Source organism: Rattus norvegicus, chromosome 10 (genome assembly GCF_021556685.1).
Source record: "Rattus norvegicus strain SHRSP/BbbUtx chromosome 10, alternate assembly SHRSP_T2T, whole genome shotgun sequence".
Lineage (NCBI taxonomy): Eukaryota > Metazoa > Chordata > Mammalia > Rodentia > Muridae > Rattus > Rattus norvegicus.
This window is the reverse complement of record NC_141543.1, coordinates 33,990,219-34,016,163: the sequence shown is the minus strand read 5'-3', so window position 1 is coordinate 34,016,163 and position 25,945 is coordinate 33,990,219. Positions and strand designations below refer to the sequence as shown.

At 46.8% G+C, this 25,945-nt stretch overlaps 1 protein-coding gene and 1 long non-coding RNA gene across 4 annotated transcripts in view; one reads left to right on the top strand and one right to left on the bottom strand.

Moving 5' to 3' along the window:
* Ccnjl (cyclin J-like) overlaps positions 1–16,528 on the bottom strand; it is a 58,087-nt gene extending 41,559 nt beyond the window's left edge. For 2 of the 3 annotated variants that reach the window (NM_001037773.6, NM_001440091.1), the window contains 2 exon segments: positions 15,543–15,647; positions 16,034–16,217. In NM_001037773.6, coding sequence (NP_001032862.2) covers positions 15,543–15,605 — 63 coding nt within the window. In that variant the 5' untranslated portion in view covers positions 15,606–15,647; positions 16,034–16,217. 3 annotated transcript variants of the gene reach the window in all.
* LOC148002825 (uncharacterized) lies at positions 15,984–25,658 on the top strand. Its single transcript, XR_015631193.1, has 3 exons — positions 15,984–16,694; positions 17,299–17,407; positions 24,572–25,658. It is a non-coding gene; the product is annotated as an uncharacterized LOC148002825 (long non-coding RNA).
* Positions 25,659–25,945: the final 287 nt, after the last annotated feature.

Below are 25,945 nucleotides of genomic sequence, written 5' to 3'. Positions count from 1 at the left end.
ACGCGTTTGACACAGCGTCTCATTCCTGAGAGCCACAGTCACTGGCTCTCTAATCGGCATTCAGTACCAGGCCCAGGTACAGCCAGGATGTCTGACAGTGACCACACACTACACATGCCTGTTCACCCTTTACTGGTATGCCACCCCGCTCATGTCCCCGAGCCCTCCAAACACCGCCATAGATAATATTCATGGTGCCTCTCATACCCCCGCCCCCCAAGGTCTTCAAGTCAGGCAGCTTCCAGAGATGACCACATCCCTCACACCTTCTGGACTGTGGATACTCATCCTCCTACATCCTCTTATCTAGGGTCAGGCCAGTGTGACCCTTCTTCACAGATGACTGTGTAATTGATCCAGTCCTCAGAACTCTCTTCTCTGGGTTTCTCCTCTCTCACCTCCTTCTCTTGTCTTGCCCTCTCTCCTCCTTCCCTCCTCTCCCCTTCTCTTTCTCATGGCCAGCCCAGGTGAGCAGTACCTGCTTCTCTTTTCTCCCAGCACCCACTCTCTCTGCTGGGGAGGGAAGCTAGGCACGGCCCGTGCTAAACCAGCGCTGTTTGACACCAGTCAGCCTTTCGACTTACGCCTCTGGTACAGCAAGCACTTCACGGAGACTCCTAGTTCCTGTGGCCCATCTTCAGATTCCTTTGATGGCTTCTCCTAGGCACCTGATGGGAAACTAACTTCTAACGTTACTTATGAGTTGCCCAGTCCCCTGCCTACTCACGCCTGAGTCTCTCAGGTGATGGTCCGTTGATAACCTGCACCAATAATTATTGAAGATTGGCTTGCAAACAGAGGCTCCTCCCTAAACAGGGTTCGAAAACAGCCTCTCCTTCAAATCCACGTCTGCCTAGAACCCCAGATGTGACCGTACTTAGACTCGGGTTAAATCAAGCTAAAATGGGGGTCATAATGGATTAAGATACTTCCTTTAAAGGAAAGAAATTAAGGCTAGATCAGTGGCTCAGTAGTGAAGCACACTCGCTCCTGCATAGAATCAGGGCCCAGTTTCCAGAACCAGAATGACTGTGGCTCACAACTATTCCTGAGCCCAAGGGATCCAATGCCATTGGACATTTCTGATGTCCAAAGGCCCCAGGCATGCAGGTAATATACAGACATATATATATTCAGGTAAAACACTCACACATATAAGGTAAGATAAATCTTAAATCTTTCTTAAGTGGAAAAACAAACAAATGAAAAACCAGACTCACAGAAAGAAGAGGTAAAGAGAAAATCCTGTTAAAGACAAAGCAGGAACAGGAGAGATACAACCAAAAACCACAAGCCACAGACTGCCACCAACCCCCAGAAACTGGGAGAGGCAGGAACGGACCCCCTCTGTGACAGAATGATTACACATTTGCTGCTCTGAAGCAGGAGAGTGCTTTCCTGCTATTTTAAATCCCAGAGCTCCATCTTTGTTACAGCAGCCGGAGCAACTGCATTCATCTCCCAAACTCCGGACTCAAGGAACCAAGAGTTGAGGAGACAGCTGTAGATCTCCCATATACCTCAACGAGGGAAAAGGGCTCTACAGTCAAATCACAGGGGCTCCTGGTGCTGGGTGTGCAGTCAGCTGAGGGGGGGAATGAAAAGTACCACATAAAAGGATGTTTATGCGAGGAATGTTTGAACAATTACTTCTTTCTCCTCCCCTTTCCCTCCTTCTTCAGACAGGGACTTAGGCTGTCTTCCAACTCGCTATGTGTCCAAAGATGACTTTGAACGTCTGGCTCTCCTGCCACCACTTCCTGAGATCTGGAATTATAGGTATGTGCCACCATGCTGTTTCATGTGATGCTAGGGATACAGTCCAGGGGTTTGTGCATGCTTAGCAGGCACTCGACCAACTGGGCTACATACACTCTCAGTGTCTCTGAAGCCACTTTGATTACCAGATGAAATTATGCGTACAAGGGATTTTTAGGCAGTCTCCGGTAGCCATCCCGGAAAGGTGTCCGGTACCGAGCAAAGTCCTGTAGTGGGCAGCATGTCCTTCAACATCACTAGACAGCGTTTCCTTCTGAGACTCTCCAAGAACAATGTTTGCTCTGAAAATGACGGACATGCCCCAGCTACAGAACTCCAACACTCCAACCGGGGAGCATTGTGCAGCCTTTTGTTTCTGTCCACTGGTTCTCTTGACTCTCGTACCAAAACCTAGCAGCGTACACCCTTCCTGTGTTGATCCACACACCACTGCCTTGGAAGGCCACGACACCCCTGATGAGCAGGGTCCAATACCTGTGAGCCAGCTTGCCTGCCTCACATTCTTCCCACAGGGATACAGCATGAACTTCTAGGGAGACCAGCACCCCCAAAGCCAACACTCCTGGTCCATCTCCCTATCTTCCTCCAAATCACCAGGCTAGTTCCTGTGGGCTCACACTTTGCACGACCTTCCCATGCTGCCCTGGCCTGTGCTAGAGCAACTTCTTCATACCAGTTTCTACCTGCTCCCAGCTTTCTATCAACATCCTCTCTAAGCAAAGGGGGTGAACGTTGCAGAGTCATAGTGAATTTTCCAACCTACTAACTTCATGGACTCAGGAAAGATATTCAATTCTCTAAACTTAGCACGTCCCATCTGTAAAGACTTGGGACCCACTAGATGGGGTCTCGAGAGGGCTTAGCACCAGAAGGGAAATCCATCTCTTAGCAGCCAGCTGAGCACTCATTAAATAGTGGCTACAGATAGCCACATCTTAGCATACCATAAGCACCCGTTAAAGGTATGCTGTCATTACTGGCTCTCATGGCCAGTAGCATTTGGCCGTACCTAGTTTTATGGGAATGTCCTCAGGTATGCTAAGGTTCTCAGGGCAGATTCTGGGATACGGTTTCCCCTGGCAGAGCATCGGGATGGCAGATTATATGTGAAGCTCATTAAGTGCTGCAAGATGAAGAGGCTCCAGAGTGGGCCACACTGAGTGCCAATAAAGCTAAAATGATCCGAAGAGATAGATAGCTGAACGCTGAACTCTGCTTCCCCCCACCCCACTCAGAGGCCTCAAAGCCTAAGTGGATACATTGACTCTCCTTGAGAAATGCTACCTCCTGGGTGGTCCCCATCCACCCGACAAGCTCTTCCAGAAACAACTTCACAGTTTTTAAAGGATTGGTAAGAACTGGACAGAAGTTTACAAGGTTATAATCTCTAGAGGCTAAGGCAGGAGGATGGCAAGTTAGAGGTGAGCCTGGGCTACATAGTGACTCTGTCTATAAACACCCAAAACTATGAGAACTAGACGCTTTAGTATTCAGGGAGATGGAGCATTGTCTCTGAGGCTGGGTTCAGGAAATGTATGCAGAGAAGAGGATGAGAAGGCAGAAGAAGTGTTAAAGGTTCACAACGTTGAGTCTTCGTTCGCAGCTCTGTCAGAACCGGAGTTAGCAGAAAAGGAGATTGTAGCACAAAGTCAGAAAACTGTACAACTAACACCAGCCTTCTCGCCTAGCCCGGTGATAGCCCAGCTGTCATCTGTTCAAGGGCTGCCATCCCCATTTGCAACTGTCTATGCATATACAGACACATTATCAACTTCTTGACTCACTGCAAACACCCATTAAAAGTTAACTCTTGAGAAAAGCCTTGAATCCCAGCACTCAGCAGGCAGAGGCAAGTGGATTTCTGTGAGTTAGGGGCCGGTCTGGACTACATAAGAGTTCTAGCCCAGTCACGGATATATAGGGATAACAACAACAACAATGCTATGTCTTGGTTAAGGTGGAGCTCCAGGTACAGCAGTTAGCAAGGTGTCACAAATATACCCTTCCTACTTACTAGGGGCCTTGGGCACATTTCAGGTCTTGACACTGTTTTTCTACAGGTATGATAGAGTTACGAGGACCTGAGCTAGCTGAACCTCCAGACTGTGGAAACAGGGCCAGGGGAGTCTGCAGGAGGCTGTAATGCACAGTCCTTGGTTGCATAAAACATCTGTGCACGCCCTGACAAGGACCCCTGTGCCACAGCACCTCCTGCTTAGGACAAGGAGATGCAGTCCTTGCCCTCAGAAGTTAACCATATGGCAGGAAGGCAGGGACAGGTGGATCTGTGGAGCTTGATGGCCACCAGTGTAGGGAATAGATGAGCTTGAAAAACCTTGGCTCAAAAATATAAGGTAAGCAAGGCAGAGTGGCACACACCTTTAATCCTGACACTCAGGACACAGAGGCAGGTGGATCTCTGTGAGTTCAAGGCCAGATTGCTCTACATAAAGAGTTCTAGGTCAGCCAAGGCAGCATAAGGAGGGCCTGTCATATGTGCATGCTTGTGTGTGCACGGACATGCACACACACACACACACACACACACACACACACGCACAGGAGGGGAGTGCAAAATAAATTTGTCTAAAAAATTTTAATAGTTAAAAAAAAAAATCAAGGGAACAGACCCAACAAGCAAAAAAAAAAAAAATTGTAATGGCTAGATTCAGAGGCAGAGGAGAGACTCTGGACTGATTGGATTTTTTTTTTCTTCTGACTAAAAGTATCCACATTGGAAAAGATAAGGCTATCTATGAGGTTCACTCTAATGACTCCAGACTCTGGCACCATCTGCTCCAGTGACCTGCGAGGGACCCCGAGCCTCAGGATAATTGAAACTCTGCTTCCAAAGCATCCAATTACCGAGTGCCTGCCACTTGCAGTGCACGCTGCAGCGCCAGGGTTAAGAGGGGGCAAGGGTTTTCCAGCACAGACTACCAGCAGCCCCCAGCCAGCCCCTTGCAGGGTCTTGGGCCCATCCCCTGCTACAACTGGGAGTTCATGGGCCTCTGAGAGGTATAAGAGGGTGCCCTTGGCTGTGCCTTTCTGTTTTGGGGTCTTCTTGCTCTGGGGTCCTGGTCTTTGTACACACAGTCAATGAGACATCGTTTTTAGCTAATCCAAGGGCACTAATTTTTTAAAAGAGATTTTATCTGGCCAGCAAAGTTACTGGGAAGCAGACGTCTTCAACAGCAATAGTGTACATTGCTGGACCCTCTTGAGAGTTTGACCGGTGACATGTAAGGTTCTTAATGATCATATCTTGTCACACAACAGCTCCATTTTAGGAATTTATCCCTAGACAGACGGGTAGATAAGGCTTGTCACCTCAAGGCTACAGACAGTTACGTGATTCACTTGAAACAACCCGATAGACATTCGGGGAAAGAATGGCTGATCAAACTGCTATAACATAGTCCTGAAAGGCAAAACAGTACAGATGAATTGCAAAAGCATCATATTAAACCGAATAGTAAGGGCATGTGTGACTCCATTTACATGCACATAAAACCAAGTCCAAGCTGTAAGAGGAAGCAGTCGATTAGCGATGGTCTGGGGTGGGGGTCAGGATTGAATGACTGAGAGAAATAAGGGGGCCTCTTAGGTTCACATAACGTCCTCTGTCTTGATCGTGCTAGTTACATGTTTATGTGCATCCTTGAAAACTCACAATATGCTGTAAACTGTACGCACACCTCCGACCAGTACATCCTACTATGTGCCAGTGTGTGTCGATCACACTTGAACTTGATATAAGCAAATCAATGTTGGAACGTAACCTTACGGCAAGGAGAGTAACCAAATCATGACACAACCCTAAAGTAAAACATAGTGCATGACGCTGACAATGAAAATTTAAAGACGTGGGCTAGACTAGAGGCACTTAATTTCAGGACTTGCAGCTACAGAAAGAGGATCACAGGGTCACAACTTGCCTGGATTTTTTTTTTTTCTGAATTGTGTGTTGGAGTTTTGCCTGTATGTATGTTTGTGCAACATGTAAGTGCAGCACCCAGGAGGACCAGAAGAGGGTGTTGGATCCCCCTAAAACTGGAGCTAGAGATAGTTGTCATCCACCATGTGGGTGCCGGGAACCCAGGTCCTCTTGAAGAGCAGAGTCACTGCTCTTAACCACTGAGCTATCCTTCCAACTTCTCTTGTGTTTATTTTTTTTGCAATTTTCAAAACAGGCAAAACCCTTCACCCCACTGTGTGTGTGTGTGTGTGTGTGTGTGTGTGTGTGTGTATGTGTGTGTGTGTGTGTGTGTGTGTCGTTCATTCTCTCTCTCTCTCTCTCTCTCTCTCTCTCTCTCTGTTTCTGTGTGTGTGTGTTTGTGTTGTGGGTTTGATCTAATGTGATTTATGTCAATTTGGTCTCCAAAATTACAGAGGAACCCAAAATTCTGTACGTAAGATGTAGAGGGACCCTGCCCCCAGTTGGTTTTGATTGGTAAATAAAGACTAATTATAGTCTCATAATCAAAATTAAGTTGTTTAACATTAAGGAAGATGATGTGGGTTTAAAAGGGTGGTTTTCAGATGGTAATTAATGTAAGTTAAAAATCAAAACATAATTCAGGTATAAAATTATAAACTCTTTAAGTTAGAATAAATGTTAGAGTAGACTAGACACTATTGATGTATGTCATATTTTATCATTTTCATAACTGTTATAACTATGCTCAGTGTATATCTGAGAGAAAGGCCTTTTCAATAGATGAAAAGGGGGGAAATGTTGTGGATTTGGTTTAGTGCTACTTATGTTAATTTGGTCCCCAAAATTACATGGGAATCTACATGTAAGATGCTGGCAAACCCTGCTCCCAGTTGGTTTTGATTGGTAAATAAAGTTGCTGGTGGCCAGTGGCCAATGGCGGGACAGGGAGACAGAGGCAGGACCTTTAGGATTGAGAGAAAAGGAAGGAGTTAGCTGCCATGCCAGGAAAGGAGTAGTTGTCACACCTGAGAAGTAAAGGACAGAGAGACAGTCAACATTTAAGAGCCAGAGAAGAGCCCCCTGAACTGGGTCTAGGACAACAACGAAGGAGTAGAGATTTTAGTAAGTGATAACTCAGGAATATCAAAGGGGAGGTGCTAGCCACATGGAGGTTTGGGAGTGACCTGACCATTAAGCTACTTAAGGCATAAAATATAAGGCTGTGTTGTGTGTGTCTTTCATTCAGGAACCCGGAACACTGGGGCAAGTAGGGAGGAACATGTAGCCACTGCCCAGTTGATTAGAGAAGAGATTGACTGACACCTGCAGTGTGTGTGTGTGTGTGTGTGTGTGTACAAAGGTCAGTGTCACCTCACTCTGCCAAATGTACACATTCTAGAAAATCCCTGACTACATTCCCTTTGCCCAAGGACTGAATAACTTAAGAAGGTAAAGACCATGCCAGGGGCAAAGGCTCAGGGCCAGCGCTGGCCTTACAAGCTCTGTCTTCACTATCGAGTACAGGCTTCCCCAGCAACCAGGGTGCCAGCCCAGTCTTTGCATCCCTTGCTTCAAAAACTGGAGGAACACTAAAAGCATGCACCCTTGTCTTCTCTCAGAGACAATGTTTGGTCCAGAAACCAAAAGACAAGAATCCCCGAGACCAAGTCTCCACTGGGTCCTGTGCTCACACCAAGTACTTTGCTACCCTAAGGCCTGACGTCTCAAGTGCACACACAGAGTCCTTCATATTTTGTACTCTCCTCTTATGAGACATTTACGGGGAGTTGGGCTTCTTGGTACAGGCCTGTCATTTCAGCTATTTAGGGGGAGAGGCAGAAGGATCAAAATTCAGGCTGGCCTGGGCAACAGAGTGATATCTTGCCTCAAAACAAAAAGTAAAAGAAAAATGGGGGTGGGGGGGAGGCTGGGAATGTAGCTCAGTGGCAGGACGCTGTGTGCTCTACTAGCTAGCATGTGTGAGATCCTCAGTTTAGTTCTCAGTATCACACACACACACACACACACACACACACACACACACACACACACGAATATACAAATGTGATTCACTGGGATCCGGGGCTGCATAGCCAGATAGCTGAATGCCATCTGAAATGCTATTTAGGTCCGAAGCAGTAATCCATTCTTCTTGGACAGTTCTCCATTTCCACCAGTATCTTCCTGGACAGCTCAAGTCTGTATAGCCACGGAGCAGTGGGACCGGAGGAGCAGGCCAGAAGGAAGAGTAGGGTCAAGGGTGTGTGTGTGCCAAAGCATGTCCAAACCCTGGAAATCTCATCCTTAGATGGACAGGAATAGATAGGATCGCTCCCCGACACTGCCCCAGGCCTTAAAGTCCTAGCACATATAACCCTATACCCCACACCTTTGCATCACCAGAGGAGGTCACGTAGTCAGTAGCCAGGCTAAAGTTCCTTTTCCCCTTTAAGATCATGTCCAGAAGTACCTAGAATTACTCCTCATGCAGATGAGGCAACCCTGGCCGGCCAGTGACGCACACTCATCCACAAAAGGCTTAAATAGCCTTTGTTCCCCACAATAAACTGAGCCAGTTCTCAAAGCTGTTCCCAGGTGTGCATTCTCCGACCAACAAGATCTGGCGGCATCCTTCCCCCACCCCCAGCACCCTCCGTCTCCATGCTAAACTTCCCTCCCTCCAGTCCAGCCAGGTATACAACAGGGCATGACTACTCTGGACACAGGGTGGCAAAGTCAGCTTTGCAGTTCACACAGCAGGAAAAGCCCTTATCATCTTATGCTATATTCGCTTCCAGGAAGGAACCACCGAGGACAGCTGCTTAGAGTGACAGTAAAGACCACAGCTATGAGATAGCCCTGCTGTTATAAGTAGGTTAGCACGAATTGGATGTGTCTCAGACACATGGGAAATGGCCCTTCGTGTGTTTAGAAGCCAAAAGAGAAAAGACAGTGAGAAACCCAAGTAGACTGTAACCAGACGGACTGCTTTATTGGCCAATTTATTTTGTTCTTTTAGGGATTGAACTTAGAGTCTCAGAAATGCCAGGCAGGCACTCTTCCACTGAGCTATATTTCTCCACCTAGATATCATTATTTATGACTTCTTTATTTTGTGGTTTTTGAGACAAGGTTGTACTCTGTTGCCCAGGATGGCCTAAAGCTCTCTATGGAATGCAGGCTGTCCTTAAACTCAAGGTAGTTTTCCTGACCTAGTCTTCTGAGTGTTGGGATTGCAGAATGACCCACCTCACCCAGCTTTCCTCTGCTTCTTTTTAAAGCTAACTTTTGAGACAGGATGTTGGTAAGTTGTCTTAGGCTGGCCTTCAATTTGCTCTGTAGCCTAGGCAGGCTTTGAACCTCCAACCTGCCTCAGCTTCTTGAGTAGTGGGATCGAAGGCCTGCACCATTAGGCCTGCCTCCTAGTCAGATTTTTGAACACGGACCTAGGTCACAATTTTTTTTTTTTTTTTTAAGGAGACAGAGGCTTGGCCTAGTGTAGGGAAATTAAAGGAGTTTAAGAGAAAGAGTTGGTAAGTAACTACAGCTGCTCGGTCTACCGAAGGACAGGCGGTGACAGAGGCCACACTTCTTTGAGGCAAGCGGTATCGTACACAGGCGAGACACTGATCACGGCCAGGATCAATCAAAGAGGCTGCACTTGACAACAGCCCAGAGGGAGGCCAGCGCCTGCAGGTACAAGCCTCTCGGGTGGTATAGGAAAAGCTTCATTCCTGAGACCACAGTGCAACAAAACACACTACAGTGTCTTGAACCACAGAGCTTAAATGTCCTTCCAGCCCAGCTTTTGTTTCTCCTCTTGGCTGAAACACTTTTTTTTTTCCAAAAGTAACTTTAAGACAGTTATCCACTCAGTGCCTCACAGGTCCCCACTGCAAAATGGGCAAATCCCAGCAATGGAACCAAGATGGGGATCAACAAGATAGAGATGGACAGATGCTAGCAAGGTGTAAAATTTCTACTGAGTACAGAAGCCCCAATAGTGTCATCCCAGAACGAAACCTCTGTCGTCATGGCTTTGGAAGACGACCGTGATAAATGCAATCACCAACTACTAAAAATGTCCTTTACTAATCCATTGGTTTAGCAGACTTGGGGACATAGCTTAGGGGGAGAATGTTTACCTAGCAAAGGCCAGCCCTAGGTCTGATCCTTAGGAATACAAACGAAACCGAAGGAACTAGAGACATACATCTCTCGTAGCGAGGTCTTCTCAGTGTGCACTGTAGTTTCAGGAAGTAGGGGAGGTGTGCCTGACGGCAAGGTGCTGAGGAAGATAATAATCTGGGGACGGATGAGGAGACGCTAAGGGATCTTTGACTCCATTCCAGGAGACAGGGAGGATCTGGTGAAAAGGCTTCTAGGCTTTAGGCTCCTTAGAGCCCAGAGAACTAGATCTACTATGTCATGTCGAGGTGGGAGATGGCCTTGTGGCTTTGGAAGGGTGAATCTACCCCTAAAACCTCCAAAGTCAGGTCTTCGTGCCAAGCCAGCATTGAATGGTAGGCACGAAGAAGAAGGGTCCTCAAACACCATCTTTGCTTGATTTCATAACCTCCTCCTCCTAGTTGGAGAGTAAGGGCTGTAAATCGAACATAAGTCCAAAGGAGATGAGAGAAAGCTTTATCTACATTTGCTGCTCATTTGGGGATAAGATCGAGAAGGCAACTAGATCCTCCCTGACTGAGGTCTGGGAGAAACCATTCCTATTATGTGAGCTTCATATGTAGTCATTTTCCCAAGCTACTTACAGTGTACTTTGGTCTAGGACAGGACACCTGCCTCTGTGGCTAATTATTTTCTCATGACCCCTCCCAGCATTATCTGAGAGGAGAGTACCCAGGTGTCTAGGGAGCTAAGAAGGTGCTTTCCCCTTGGCCATGGCTCTGATCTGTTTCAGCTGAACCACGAGCCCTCACTGCCCCCAAACCCAGCCCAATGCCAAAGACCAGGTACAGGGTCCTAGAAATAACACTTCTGCACAGCTATGCAACGTGTCCCAGTGAGGTCCACCTGCTTCCTTTCTCAGCATGCTGTGCTTGTATCAAGTAAGGCAACAGCTCCCCTGTTCTCTCTACACCAGACACTGGCCTGGGAATGTTGTGTCACAAAGCCCACAAGCTGCTCCTAGTCAAGTTGGAGGGAGTAGCTATTGCACAGGTTAAAAAAAGATCACAAAAAGTAAGTCTAAGATTAGTAGGGCTGGGACACATAGTGGGGAGGGCAAAGCTTGCGGAATGAGGAGGGCGAGCCTCAAGATAGGTTCTGTCTGTGCCCTACTTCGATGTGCATCCCAAATTTATGCGAACCTTGTAGGTAGAAGACTGAGGAGGATGCATTTTCTGGGGGTTTAAAAAATACCTCTAGGTTTTAATCAGATACTCAAGAGAGTATAGGTCATAAAAAATATCATTACCATCATCCTCCATGCCTCCCAGGTGACCATGATATGGTCCTCTCTTGTGTTCAGTGCATGGGTGAACCCATTTCTCCTGTAGGAGCTACAGCTGATGATCAACTCAAGCAGACAGGTCGGAAGGGGTGGGGCTAAGGGCAGTGTGTTTTAGGATTAAGGGGGTCTTTCAGAGATGCTGCAGGGCTGAGAGGGACCAAAGGGAGGAACTTAAGGCCTTAATGTGGGATGGTGGTCTGGAAAGGGAGAGGTGGGAGACATTTCTCCAGAGACATTCAGTATGAAATACCCTGCCCCCAATGAGTTCCTGCTGCCTATTCAGGCAGGTGAAGGCTTTTGACAACCTTTCTTTTTCTGGGAGGGAGGAGGGTAAGGTAAGTTCTCATGTAGTCCAGGCCAGCCACCAACTTGCTGCATAGCCAGGGCTGGCCTTGAACTCCTGATCTTCCTGCCTCTACTTCCCAAGTGCTGGAATTAGGGTGTGTGCCACCACACACAGCTGTCTTTTTAAAGAAAAACAAACAAACAAAAAAAAACCAAATGGAACATGTGTGATGCATGTTTGCATGTGTGTGGTCAAGTGTGTGAGTGTGAGTATGCATATGTGTGTAGATGCCTGAAGCTCACACAGAATGGTTTCTCGCTGAACCTGGAACTCCCATTACCCTTACGACAGGTTCTCTCTGTCTCTCAAGTGCTTGAATTAAAGGGGCTTCCCTGCCTTCCTGGTTTCTGTGAGGATGCTGGAGATTTGCCCTCAGGTCTTCAAACGTGCATGGCTAGCACTTTTATCTACAGAGCCCCCCTCCCCAGACCCCTGAGATACCTTTCTTACAGGTATCACTGTCACATTTAGGGACCCCTTGAGAAACAAAAATCCAAGCCTTAGGTGAGCGCACATTATATAAAGGGATTCACTGGTCTCCCACAGAACAATCCTAAGGGAGAAGGCAGGACATCAGCCACATACCTTCTACATAACTCATATTCTTAGATTGTCTCCCTTGATCCTTACATTCCTAAAAATGATTTCTCCTCAGTTTACAGGAGAAAATATTGATTGATTATTTTCATCATCTGAACATACAGGGAAGCCTCCATTGTAGGCCTGGAGGCCCCATAACCGCCTGAGACAGACTCAGGCAGACTCTTGTGAAGCATATATTTTTAGAATCAGGGGAAAGATAGGAAATCAACAGTGTTCAATTTCAGATACTAATAAATGCTATAAGGACACTAAAACATAATAATCCCATGAGGGATACATACATTACTGGGAGGCTACTATGAGACAGACTGAGAAATGCAGACTGCAAAAGAGCAAGCCAGTACTAAGGGCCTGAGGCAGAAAGACACTCGACATGTTCAAGAGACAGAAAGGAAGTCTGTGTGGCTCCAAGGGAGGGAGAGGGGACATGATAAGAGAGTAGGCCAGGGAGGCTACGTCAGGGACTCCAGGCAATAGTGTGGACTAGTAACTTTATTTGAAGATAAGTATAGGTGTTTTATCTACAAGTATAGCTGTGTACTGTGTGCACACAGTGCCCATAGAAACCAGAAGAGAAGGAGTTGGATACCCTAGGACAGAAGTTACAGATTGCCGTGAGCAGCCATGTGGGTGCTGGAAATTGAACCTGGGTATTCTACAGGAGCCACCAGTGCTCTTAATCACTGAACCATCTCTCCAGTCCCCTGGGAATTTTATTTAAAGTACAACAGGTCTTGAAGGAAGAAACTGACACCATGGGATTTTGGTTATAGGGGAAGAAGGAACCACGGCCTCTGGGCTGAGAGGTGAATTCATCAGCTCGGGAGACACCACCATTACTAGTGTGCGTACAGCACCTAGACTTGTTTATATGGTATAAATCTTCCACACTGTCAGTACGGTGTTACCCCAGACTCTCTCATCCAACAAAGTGAGGCTCCCGCTATTCCTGAGATGGCAGCTGTACCTTCTGCAGCCACCAGGAGAGGATGGCTGTTAGTGGTTCCACAAAAACAATTGCACAGCCTGTATGCAAGCATGCTTTGTGTTCCTCTGCAACACTGAACAAAGGGTGAATGCCCAGCATGTGCCAGGCACTTGTAAAGTTGTTCTGTGGTACTAGGAACACATTATTAGAGCTGGTGTTTAATTAAAAAAAATTATCCTGTCAGGGAAAGACAAAAGGCCAGCCCTTGTTCCTCAAACACAGGAGATCAGCGGGGTACCAGTCCCTCTACCGTGTATTTTTACTCAAAACGCCATCAAACCAAACATTCTTAAACATCTTTGAAGAGGGAGAAAAAAATACAGCAAGAATAGTTAGCAGTGGTTTGGAGGAAGTGGGACATTGTAACTAAAAGGACATGAGATTTGACCCTAAGGTCAGCTTCAAGCCTGGAGTGCCTCAGGGAAGTAACTCTGGAGTTACATTGTCTCCACAAAGCCTTGGCTTTCCTCTATGCCCTAAGCTACGTGCAGAAATGGCAACCACTTGAGCTACGTTAAATCAGGAAGGCATGCTCCCCAGTGGCCCTCACTACCTGCATCCAGTCAATATTTCTAGAAAGAGCTAAGAATATACCGTTTCATGCACACCCCTACCTCCTCTGGCCCTGCTTTCTGGCCCTGCACTACTGATCCTCCAACCTCTGAGAGCTCAGTTAAATGTGTTCACTCCCGTGCCATCCTGCTCTTGCAAAGAACCACCAGGACCCAATTTTGTCTCCAGCTCCCCAGACTGGAACATTCTGTTCTGGACAGAGCAAAGTAACATGGGAAAGCTTTGTCAGAGGGAGACAGGTCAGCAGGTAGAGGAAAAGAGAGGAAAAAAATAAAGCATTAGTATGACTAGAAGAGATTTACTCTCCAATGAGGCAACCCCACTCATACACACCACACCTGAGAATCTGGGGACGCTATAACAGGTCTGCCACAGACACTGAATATGTATGAGCTGAAAGTGGGAGCCCAATTCTGCAGGGACCCCCAGGTCCCAATAAGACAACTTCTGTCCTACCCTGGCCTGACAAACCAGTTGAGAATACCTCTCCCCTAAATTCATACCCACCTAGAATCTGAGAATGTGACCTTACTTGAAGATCATATCCTTTCGGATGTACCAGTTAAAATACAGTTACATCTTATTGGGATAGGGTGGGCTTTTATGACAAAACAGACACAGACTCTTAGACAGGAGATGACACAGGCAGATACTGTGAGGAAGTTGAGAGCACTCAGAAAGCTGAAGCAACAGGACCATGGATTTGAGGACCGTTTGGGCTATACAGAAAGTATACAGCTAACCTGAGCTCCATAACAAGACCCTGTCTCAAAAGCAAAAGGAAAGATCCTCTTCTGTACCCTTCCAAAAGCCGAGGATACATTTTTTGCTGCAGGACGCCCTCCAGCCTCTAGTACTCGGTTACAGCAGCTCTGTTTCCATGCCTCACACCAACACTCCAAACACTCCCTCCCGGTCCAGGTACAGGAAGGAAGAAACAGAGAAGCCTCCAGTCCTCTGGGTTTTCCCAGCTTCCCAGTGGCCAACGGCAGCCTCCAGAGGTGAACTGAGAGGGGATCAAGTTTCAGCCATCCCACCTTCTACCACAGGAGGCCAACCAGCAGGGGAGTTTGTGTTTTCTCCCTTAGCTTTCTAGTCTGTAACCTCCTTCGGTTAAGGTTAGTGTGTTTTTTCTTTCTCTTGTTCTGAGACTAAGTGTCCCACTGTGTAGCCCTGTCCTTCCCGGAGCTCACCTTGACTCAGCTCAGCTGGCCTTGAACTTGTGGAGATCCTTCTGCAGTCTCCACAGTGCGGGGATTACCATCGGGCCTGACTTTTAAATTTCAATCATTCAGTTCCTGCCTTAACAATGAATTGCCACCATCTACCTAATATTTCTTTACACCGAACTGCAACTTTACTACGTTTACATAAATTTGTGGAGGCATCTGCTCTACCACTGAGCTATGCACCAGTCTAATAATTTTATTTTAAAAGCAATTGCAACATCATTACAATAAAGGGAAAATCCAGCATCATGTGTAGTATGCAGAACCCCCTGTGTTATGTGTCTTTGAATTACACACTGACATGGATACACAATTTCTTTTTAAAGACCATTCTTGTTCCATGTAATCTCCGGAGGTAATCCAATGGGGTACAAACTATTCTTCATTTAGTTGCCCGGAGCTCTCTACTCCTGAAAAACGGACTTCAAGCTCCGGTCCTTTCCCTGGAGGAAGAACACACTCCCCATGAAGGTAAAGGAGCAGGCGCACAAATAGAAAGGCACCAAGAGTTCTGAGTTCCCACGCGAGGCATCTTGAAGACACTTACACGAGAGCGAAAGTGACTTTAAATACCCAGTCCTTGCGAGTGACAAGGGCGGGGAGGGACTGACCTTCTCGCGCAGAGTGCAGTGGACGTCCGAGGCGACCCGCCCTTCCCACCACGGCTCATCCATCACCGCCGCAGATATAAGGCTATCGGGATCTTGGGGCGCACCCTGTGAGGATACCCGGAGCTTCAGCGATCTGAGACACTTCCTTCACCCCGCCCTCAGTGACCCTGATCCTCCTCGGTCCCCGTCCCAGTCCCGGACGGGCGCCCCCTCCTGCCCTGCACGGTGGAGCTGGCTGTCGCCCGCTGTCCTGAAGAGCCAGTAGTGTCCCCCTCCCTTCCCTCCGCCCGCCCAACCTGGGGCGATCTGGAACTGTGTGCAACAACTTGCAGAATATCCAATGTCCCCCTCTGCAAAAGTTGCAAAGTTGCTGGCTGCGGTAGCTCTCCCGGGGCTGACTGGGTCACTGGCTCTGAGTCCCCAACTCCTCCCCCGCCGCCCAGCCTTTGTCCTGCTCGCACATCCTGCCCTCGAGCCGGGGAGAGACTCACGCATCGCTGTCCCCGAGTGGGGGTCCGCGGGTGGCGGGTCCCTTCCCGCACCGGGAACGTAGTGCCCTCCGGTGGCCGCCCGGCCCCTGGCCTCGCGTGCTCGCGACCGCCGCCTCCGCAGCCCGTCCCGCCCGGCCACCGGCGCGCCCCTGCCTGCGCTCGGTCCCGCCGCGGCTCGCAGTTCGGGCCGCCGGGGGCCTCCCTCCCTCGCTCGGGGAATTGGGGGCCGGGCCTCGCGCATGCGCTGCCAGCACCCCGCGCCCCGCGGGGCGGGGGGCTGGGAATGGCAGTCTTTCTTTCCCCGGCGCTGGGCTGCGCTTCCTGCCCACCCTCCTCCCTCGCCCTGGCGGAAAGCTAGGCTTCACCTTCCCTGGGACTCTGGGGGGGTGGGGTCCCCAGTCACCCTGCCCCCTTGATCCTGGGGAGCAGGGGACGCGGCGCCACCTGCGTGCACCGCGCGAGGATCCAGCGTCCAGGACGCCCCCAGAAAGTTCTGACTTCCGCATGCGCTGCTCCTGCCAACCTGCAGACGCTTCCACCTGTCTTTCTTTCTTTTTCAGCCTGTCCTGCGATGGGGATGTAGATTTTCAAACAATTCCCACAGGAGCCCCAGAAAAGCCACCCTTGGATACGCACGAGTTCCTCTTTATAAAGGGGCTCAGTGAGTATTTTATTGTGCTCTTAAGCGTGCATCCGTGCCGAGCATTGCAGGGAAACGGTCCTTATAGCTGGTTGCGGGATAGAAAGCCCTTTAAATTCACTTATTTTCACAAAGGCATTTTCTGGAGTCCATGGTATAATGGCATGGACATCCCGCTTTGCTGATTTTTGTGAGCCCGTTGGTGATTCCACTAACTTGGAATAAAATCCACCAACTACCTGGGTGTTTTTGCCCACCCCGCTTGGCTTCAGGTAATAGGGGGATACAAACTACAATAATCTGCTGGGGATACATTATGATTAAATGAGAAAGGATGGGGCTGGGGATTTAGCTCAGTGGTAGAGCGCTTACCTAGGAAGCGCAAGGCCCTGGGTTCGATCCCCAGCTCCGGAAAAAAAAAGAACCAAAAAAAAAAAAAAAAAATGAGAAAGGATATGAAATAGGATTACCACTAGGCCTGTTAGAAAGTCACCAGTCAATAAATAATTAGATGAAAAAGACTTTCGTTTCTGCCTAGTTTTCTAATATATATATATATATATATATATATATATATATATATATATATATATATATATATCTGAGACATGGTTTTTCTGTGTAGCCCTGGCTGTCCTGGAACTTGCTCTATAAACCAGGCTGGCTTCGAACTTGAAGATCTGTGGGAGATCTTAGAAGAAAAAGACTACAGAGTCCTAACGCTGGGACCAAAGGTGTGTGCCACCATCACCAAGCCACAAATAAAATTTTACCTGTTAAAAATATCATTTAGTTCTGAAAGCCTAACAGTGATGCGTGCCTGCAACACTAGTATACGGGAGACTGTAGCTTAAGGATCAGGAGTTCAAGGGCAGCCTGGGATACACAGAAGTTTGAGCCCTGTCTAGGTTATGTGAGATTTTTTTTTTGTAAAGCTTTGACGAACTTGCACTGAAAAGTAGTTTTTAGCATTCATGAGCCCTCTTTAAAAAACAAACAAACTGGGATTAAACAAATGTCATATATATGAATGCATAGATGTCTATCTTTAGATCAATATAACCTAAGACCTTCATGCAGAAGCAGATGAAAAGTATGGATAGGCAGGCCATCATAGAAAAAAAAAAATTGCGTGCCCACATTCACTAACACAAGGATGTTTTCTTGTGTGTGTGTGTGTGTGTGTGTGTGTGTGTGTGTGTGTGTGTGTGCTAATTTTTTAGGTCTGCATACAGAGTAATGAGGGCCACTGTGGCATTTCGCACCTATGTGTCGTTATACATTGTTCTCAGTCATCAACCCTCCCCCACTGGCAAGGGTTTATTTTTAGCACAGGAATCCTAAGGTGGGTAATATACAGTGTCCATGGAAATACAAATGCCATCTTTCTGAAAAAAACAACATAATTCAACAAGTTTAAAAGTATTATTTGATCCAACCATTCCACCTCCGTGAGTTTGAGCCCAGGTTGGTTGTACATAGTGAGTTCTAGGCCAGCCAAGGCTTACACAATGAGACCTCATCTCAAAAAACAAAAACAAAAAAACAAACTAACTCAGACACCACACACACACACACACACACACACACACACACACACACACACACACACACGCGGGCAGTGGCAAACTGCTTGACCAAGGAATTGGAATTGGCTAAGGATGATCTTATGAAAATGTTTTTGAAAGGAATGACTATGCAATGTGTAATGAGTTGGGGGGAGGGTAACAGTCACAATATATTAAGTAAGCAGGAGGCTAGAATGTGGTTTTACTACTTCCATACGTATTTATTCACACCCAAAGAAATTGAAAAATATCCATAAAAGTCTTGACTATAATCAGAGTGGTAATTATGGGGGGAAGAAAAGGAAGGGGGGAGGGGAGGGGAAGGGAAGGGAGGGAGCAGAAGGAATTGGTGCCAGCTATTGGACCTAGGGACTGGCACATCCCAGGCAAGCATCATTCGCCTCCCAGTTTCATCTTCAGTCCTGGAAATCTTTAATTTACCCCCTGCCAGTATATCTGTGTTTTCTAAATCTTCTACAAGAAACATATATTGCTTTCATAACTGGAGAAAAAAAGGGTGAATGTTATTTTCAATACCCATATGCTACAGTTGCTGGGGAGGCCTGCCTTGAACAACCAACAGCTTGGTTTTTGTTATTTGTGTTTTGCTAGTTATTTTTTTTTAAAAGACCACATATTTCTTTTGCAATAACCTTCCTATTCTGGCTATCTGGAAATAAGAAAGGCCTTGATCCTTCACTAGTTTATTGTCTCCTTTTCCTAAACATGAGCAGTGAGTTTAGCGAGGAAGCTGATAATGGAAGGAGAAACATTCACTTTGGGCTTTTCCCTAGGAGCTGTTTTAAGAGGAGTCTAAACACACTCACCCGGCCCCCTTTTGTGTGTCCTCAGGTTCCCTCATTTTCCCACTATCTCTGAAGAATAAAAATACATTGTACCAATAAACTGATGCCTTGAGAGGTTGGTGGCTGCCCACAGGTGCCCTTAGCAGAGGCCATTTCCTGTGCTGACTGCTGGGAAACATTGTAGCTGGGCTTACTTCTCCCAATCGGGCCAAAAGTTTTTGATCATTCAAAAAAGTAAATTCTTTACTAATTAAAATTATGGACCAATGACTGCTCTCCCACCCTCCACCTCAAACATCACCCATAGTTAAGGAACCAGAGCTTTGAAGCAAAACCATTCTAGCTACCTTCAAATTTCCCATGGAGAGAGAGAGAGAGAGAGAGAGAGAGAGAGAGAGAGAGAGAGAGAGAGAGAGAGAGAGGAGAAAACTCTGTCCATCACAATCTCACTTAGAGACAGCGAGTCTAGTATTTCCACCACGTTACTATTGACTGTTAACTCCGCCATAAACTTCCTCTTGCCTTCCTCCCATCGCCCCCTTTCATGTGATACAAGCTCTCCCTGGGCCCATTCTGTTACTAAGGATGGCCATTAGCTTGTTTCCTTCAAAAGTGACTTATAGGACTAGGATGCTAGAGAGATGGCTTGGTGGTTAAGAGTACTTGCTGCTCTCGCAGACAACTGGCAACTGGCATTCAATTCTCAGAACTTACGTGAGGCAGCTCACGACTCCCTGTAACTCTGGCTGTTCCATTCTCCTCAGGCACTTGCACACAACTGCACATACACACACAGGCACATACATAAAAATACTCTTCTCAAGTGGCTGATGAAGGCAAGGCTGAGTTCGAGTGCTTCCCTCATTTGCGCAAAACCTTGTGTTTAATCCCCAGAATCACATAAACCAAGTGTGGAGACACAGACCTCAAGAGAGGTCTCAAGAGAGAGACAGGAGACTCAGAAGTTTGGCTATGTAGTGAGTTCAAGGCCAGCCCGGGCTAGAGCCTGGTTCTTCCTTCCCCTCAAAAGTGACCAGTGATATAGGGAGGGGCTATATCCTTGTTAAGCTCATTACTCAGCAGACTGGGGAGAGAGAATTGCTATGAGTTTGAGGACACCTTGAGCTAGATAGAAAGTACAAGGCCAACAAGAAGTATATAACCAGACACACACGCATGTGTACGCATGCACATACACATGGAGTGATCTGTGTTTACCAACATAGACATTGCTCCTTTAATGGCATACGCTACAAACATCCTTCTATTCTTGTTCTTTCATGGCCATGTCTCCAGAGCTACATGGTCCTCTGGTGTCTCACAGTTGGACCCATCATGATGGGCATTTTTTTTTTTTTTTGCTGAACACCAAGACTGTTTGCAGCTTTTTGTAGCTGTAGTCACACTGTGGAGAAGATCCTGGGCCTGTAGCATAGTAACACAATTTCTTCAGAATAGCTTCTTACAGGAAGATGAAGCCAACACTTTGAGTAGCGTTCCCTCTGGTCTTAGTAGTTCACACTACATTTAGAGCCCAGAGCGTGAGAGCTGGCTGTATTAATAGGGACAGAAGGAAAACACTTGCCTTATTACACTTTGGTCTTTGACCAAAACTAAGCAACCTTTTCAAACTGTTTCTAGCCATGTGTCCAGAAGAATCATAAACATATTTGCCAAGCCCTCTAAGATCCAGGCCTGGATAATAATTCTGCAATTAAGCTCAACAATCAAGCAGGAAGGATAAAAAAAAAAAGTAACATTTTGCTTCAAAACACAGAGTTTAGGACATCTGTAAAGCTGGTCCACATTACCCTTTTAAGTTAAAAGGAAAAAAGAAAAGTAAAACCTACAAGATACAAAGTGAAAGTGCATTTCCTTTAGGACTAGCTACACACATAGGTGTCTGACTATATAGTTATGTAGCTGTATGGCACACAGTGCTAGAGGGGCTCTCTACATAATACATTTGAGCTTTCATTTGGCAATTCTGGGGATCAAATCCAGAACCTAACCCATGCTAGCATGCTAGGCACACACTCTGCCACTGAACTATATCCTTAGTCTGTTGACACGCTAAGAGTTCATCTTCGATTCTGTGTTCTTTAATGACATTTTCTAGAATAGGTAAAGCCAGCAGATATGTGCAATAAGTGTTCTGTTCTTGTGGCCCACTGGGATATTACATCCCTTATGCCTTGGGAGCACGGAATTCCTGCAAATCTGTGATGCATGAGATTCCAGGGGAGTTGAAGGCAGGTGGACTAAATCTACAAGTAGACACTGGGTGGGGATCAATGGCAACCTGGAAAAGCCATGCATTCAATTTGAAACAGAACTTTCTTTGAGCACAGAAAGAAGGCGTTGTGAGTTTGGGAACCCCTGTGACCGAGCATCTCGCTGGGTGGCCTAACATCACAGAAAGTGACCTCTCGGTTCTGGAAGGCAGAAGTCTCAAGTCCATTGTCAGGAGGGCCATGCTGCCTCTGAATTTACTAAAGAATCATTTTATGCCTTTTCTATTTTGCTGTGTAGTCACATGACACCAAACTATGCTGCACGATTACGGTCTTCCTCCGGTCCTTACCTAGACATCCAAATATTGTACATTAATAATATTGCACTATGAGGCCACTCTTCTCTTGTATGGGCTTGTTTTCATTTTCTGTTTGCATGGATGTATGTGTGCACATGTGAGCACGTGGGGACTCGTGTGAGGGGTACATTTGGAGGCCCGAGACTTATGAGAATCATCCTTGATCACTCTTTGTTATTCACTGAGGCATGGTCTTGCAATCAAACTCAGAGCTACCCAATATTGCTGTTCTTGCTTGTAAGCATTCTCTGAGGAATTCCTGGACTCTGGGCTTTCAACCATGGAGTCATCTTCCTGGCCCCCAAGACAGCCTCGTTTTAATGAATGAAGGTCTACAATGACCTTGTTTCCAAGATAAAGTCACTTTAGCACATCATTTGGGGACATGGTTGGTTCCCAGAGGGAATAGCATTTTAAGAAAACCCGGTCTGCTTTCTTGTTGGGGAAAGGAAACAATGGGGCCATCCACACTCCCCTTTCATTCATCTCTGCTTAACTCATCAGTGAGCCAAAGGCAGGGAGTGTTGATTGGAATTTCATGTATCAAGACGTCAAATAAAAAGCACATCCATTTTATGTAGTGTTTCCACCATTGTGCAAGAATTAAGTATCCATGCACGGACCACTACAAAACAGGGGGCTATGCAGTTCAGTGGTTCTGAGTGTAAGTTAAAGTTATGGTTGTGATTGCATTATTTTGCATTGACTTATTTTATGAGGCCGCAGGCACGAGTTCTTTCTCTCCTTCCATCACGTGGGTCCTAAAGATTGAACCCAAGCCATAATGCTTGGCAGTCAATGTCTTTATCCACTGAGATCACTAGGCCAATAATTGCATTTAAAATGGGAACTTTACAATATAAAAATAAATGATAAACACACACTGATGGGTTGAACTTTTCTTTGCAAGCCTATATTTCCAAGCCATCAAGGTTGGTCTGGAGAGATAGATGGATCATCGGTTAAAAGCAGTAGCTACTCTCCCAGAGGACCTGGGATTGATTCCCAGTACCCATATGGTGGCTCACAACTATCTTTAAGCCCAGTACTGCCTTTAATTCCAGTTCCAGGATCCAGAACCTTCTTCTGGCCTCCAAGGGCACCAGGCATGCATATGGTTTACAGACATACAGGCAGACAAAATACTCATACACATATGGTAAATAACATTAAAAAAAAAAAAGAATTGCTAAAAACATCATGTGAATGGAAGGGAAAAGAAAGCCCAGATTACTGTTTGAGCAAAGGCCCAATGTTTTCGCTTTGCACAGCTTTCACAAATTATGTACTCAGGTTTCCATCTTGTGTCTCCTGAATTTTATCCCTGGAGGAAATTCATTTATACTTCCTTCTAAAGATACACCGTGCTACACTGCTATTAGCCTGAACTTTCCATTGTCCTTGTGGAGACATTGAGAAAAATGTTCCTATTGGCTGGTTTAAAAATTATTATTTATTTGTTGTGGTAATCCTCCTCCTCCTCTTCCTCCTCCTCTTCCTCCTCCTTCTCCTCCCCCTCCTTCTCTTCTTCCTCCTTCCCCTCCTCCTTCTCCTCCTCTTCCTCCTCCTCCTTCCCCTCCCCCTCCTCCTTCTCCTCCCCCTCCTCCTCCTTCCCCTCCCCCTCCTCCTTCTCCTCCCCCTCCTCCTCTTCCTCCTCTTCCTCTTCCTCCTCCTTCCCCTCCCCCTCCTCCTCTTCCTTCTCCTCCCCCTCCTCCTCTTCCTCCTCTTCCTCTTCCTCCTCCTTCCCCTCCCCCTCCTCCTCTTCCTCCTCCTCCCCTTCCCCTCTCCCTCCTCTTCCTCTTCCTCCTCCTTCCCCTCCCCCTCCTCCTCTTCCTCCTCCTCCCCTTCCCCTCTCCCTCCTCTTCCTCTTCCTCCTCCTTCCCCTCCTCTTCCTCCTCCTCCTTCTCCTCCTTCTCCTCCTCCTTCTCCTCCTCCTCTTCCTCTTCCTCTTCCTCCTCCTTCCCCTCCCCCTCCTCCTCTTCCTCTTCCTCTTCCTTCACAGGATGAACCGAGGTATATAATGTAGATGAGCAGGGAGGGAAGATGGAAGAAGAGGTTAATTTTCATTTTTTCAATTTTGTGCACACTGGTGTTTTGCCTGCATGTATGAACTGGAATCACAGACAGTTGTAAGCTTCGACGTGGGTGCTGGGAATTGAACCCGGACCCTCTGGAAGAGCATTCAGTGCTCTTAACAGCTCAGCCATCTCTCTAGCTCTGCTGCTATGGTAATTCTTTGTGTGTGTGTGTGTGTGTGTGTGTGTGTGTGTGAGAGAGAGAGAGAGAGAGAGAGAGAGAGAGAGAGAGAGAGAGAGAGAGAATAGTTTTGAGAAAGGTGTACCATTTGTGGGGCACTTAGTGGCATATGCCAGGCTGATCCTAGTTTTTAAACGGTGGCTCAGGACCCTTGAAGGCAAGGAAGGCAGGTGTCTCTTTCGCATTCAAGTCACTAGTACACAGCTCATGTGAGCAGTAAACTACAGTCACAGAAAGCAGACAATGGGGACAGACAGCTAAAGGAACCACGTTGCACAAAATTACTCCCCGTTTCCCAGGTGAGACTTGGAAGATTGTGTTGCCTTGGCTAAGCCACTTCTGCTCCGTGAACCTTTTTTGATCATATTAGCAAAAGGAACAAACCTTCCTTACAGGATCAATACGGCCGAGAAAGAAGACTCGAGAGCGTCTACCCTAGTCTAAGGTTAGTTTGTCTCTGATTGAAATAACAAGTCACTCCACAGACGATACATTCTCCCCTGCCTATTAGTAAATATATTGAAAATGACTGTACCGATTGAATAATACGATTTTATTATTAAAAAATTCTCAGGACATTGCTTTTCATTACTTGAAGCAAATTCTGTGAAAATTCCTGAATATATCTGTATCTCCTGACTTTAAAATCTATTGTCTCTTTCTAACTCCATGTAGGCCACACACAGCCCCCAGCTCCAGCCCCAGCCTGGGAGCCCTAAACAAGGTGTATGATAGAAGCCGGGCCGCCCCATTAGGCTTCTGTGGGGAGTAGTGAAGCAAGACGTCGGAACTTCACGACTGCAGCGGGAAGAAATAAAAGGAGTCATTAACTTCAAAGACCCCAAGGGAGCGGTCCCGGCCTCCCTCCCCTGACAGACAGACAATGGACAGGAAGAAGGCTGAGACTGAACAGTAAAAAGTGACCAGACAAGACTCCTTCAAGCTGAGGAAACTCTGCCGGCCAGCCACAGGGCGCTATTTCCCTGGGGCCACCGGGAAGTCAACGCTTCCAGGTGTGCGGACAGAAGAAAGAGGAGCTGAAGATGTGAGGAGTGGCCTGCCCAGCAGAGGAGGCTGCGGCCTCTGTGGGGGGAGGGACCAGTAATCTACTTCTTAAAAATATAGCTGGGTGTCCTGGCTATAATTCCAACACTCAGGAGGCAGGTGGGGGGTCCCAGGCCAGCCTAGGTACACAAGGCCCCACCTCTAAAGGGAAGTCGACTTGGAAGAGAAATGGCGGGCGTAAGAAGAGAATAGGCTGAGTCGAGTTGAAATCCTGGGCTGATAGGATTGTCCGGAGGACTAGTGTGGGGCATGAGGGAGAGAAGGGAGCTGGGGTGGCTCTGAGTTTTACTGCTGAGTATCTGAACATTTATGGGGATGACTTTTCTGTCTGCACCAAGCATGCACCACCATGCCCACATCCCACCAGCTCAGAGAGGAGAGCTAAGCTTCTAAGTGAGGCTGCCTCGGATTCACTTTTGGCCTCCATTCTGTCCCACTGATGATTGCTGGAAACTCTGCTAACTCAGATTCCTCATTTGCAAATGGTAACAGTGTCCACTCCATAGGGCTATGTCAAGTACAAACGATTAGAATACGTATCATGTAGATGATAACCAGGTAAATATGAGCCAAATTGGTATGGAATTATTAAGTTGCCATCAGATGTGTACATAGTTTAATGTTTTGCTACTTTAAGTCCCAAATTACCTCCTGTAAATTTTTATAAGTCACTTTAAAAAAAATCTTTCAAAATGTTTAAATTTTTTGGTTAAACATTTATTTATTTACTTATTTATTTAGTATGTGTGTGTGTGTGTGTGTGTGTAAGCATGTGTACTCAGGAGCATTCCACACATGAGCATTCCACACATGAGCATTCCACACATGAGCATTCCACACATGAGCATTCATGTGTGGAAGTCAAGAATAATTTTGGGGAATTGGCTCTTTGCTCCCATTGTGTGGGTCCCAGGGATTGAACTCAGGTCATGAGATACCAGTATTGCTGATGAGCTAGCTATCTTTCTGGCTTCCCCAAAACAT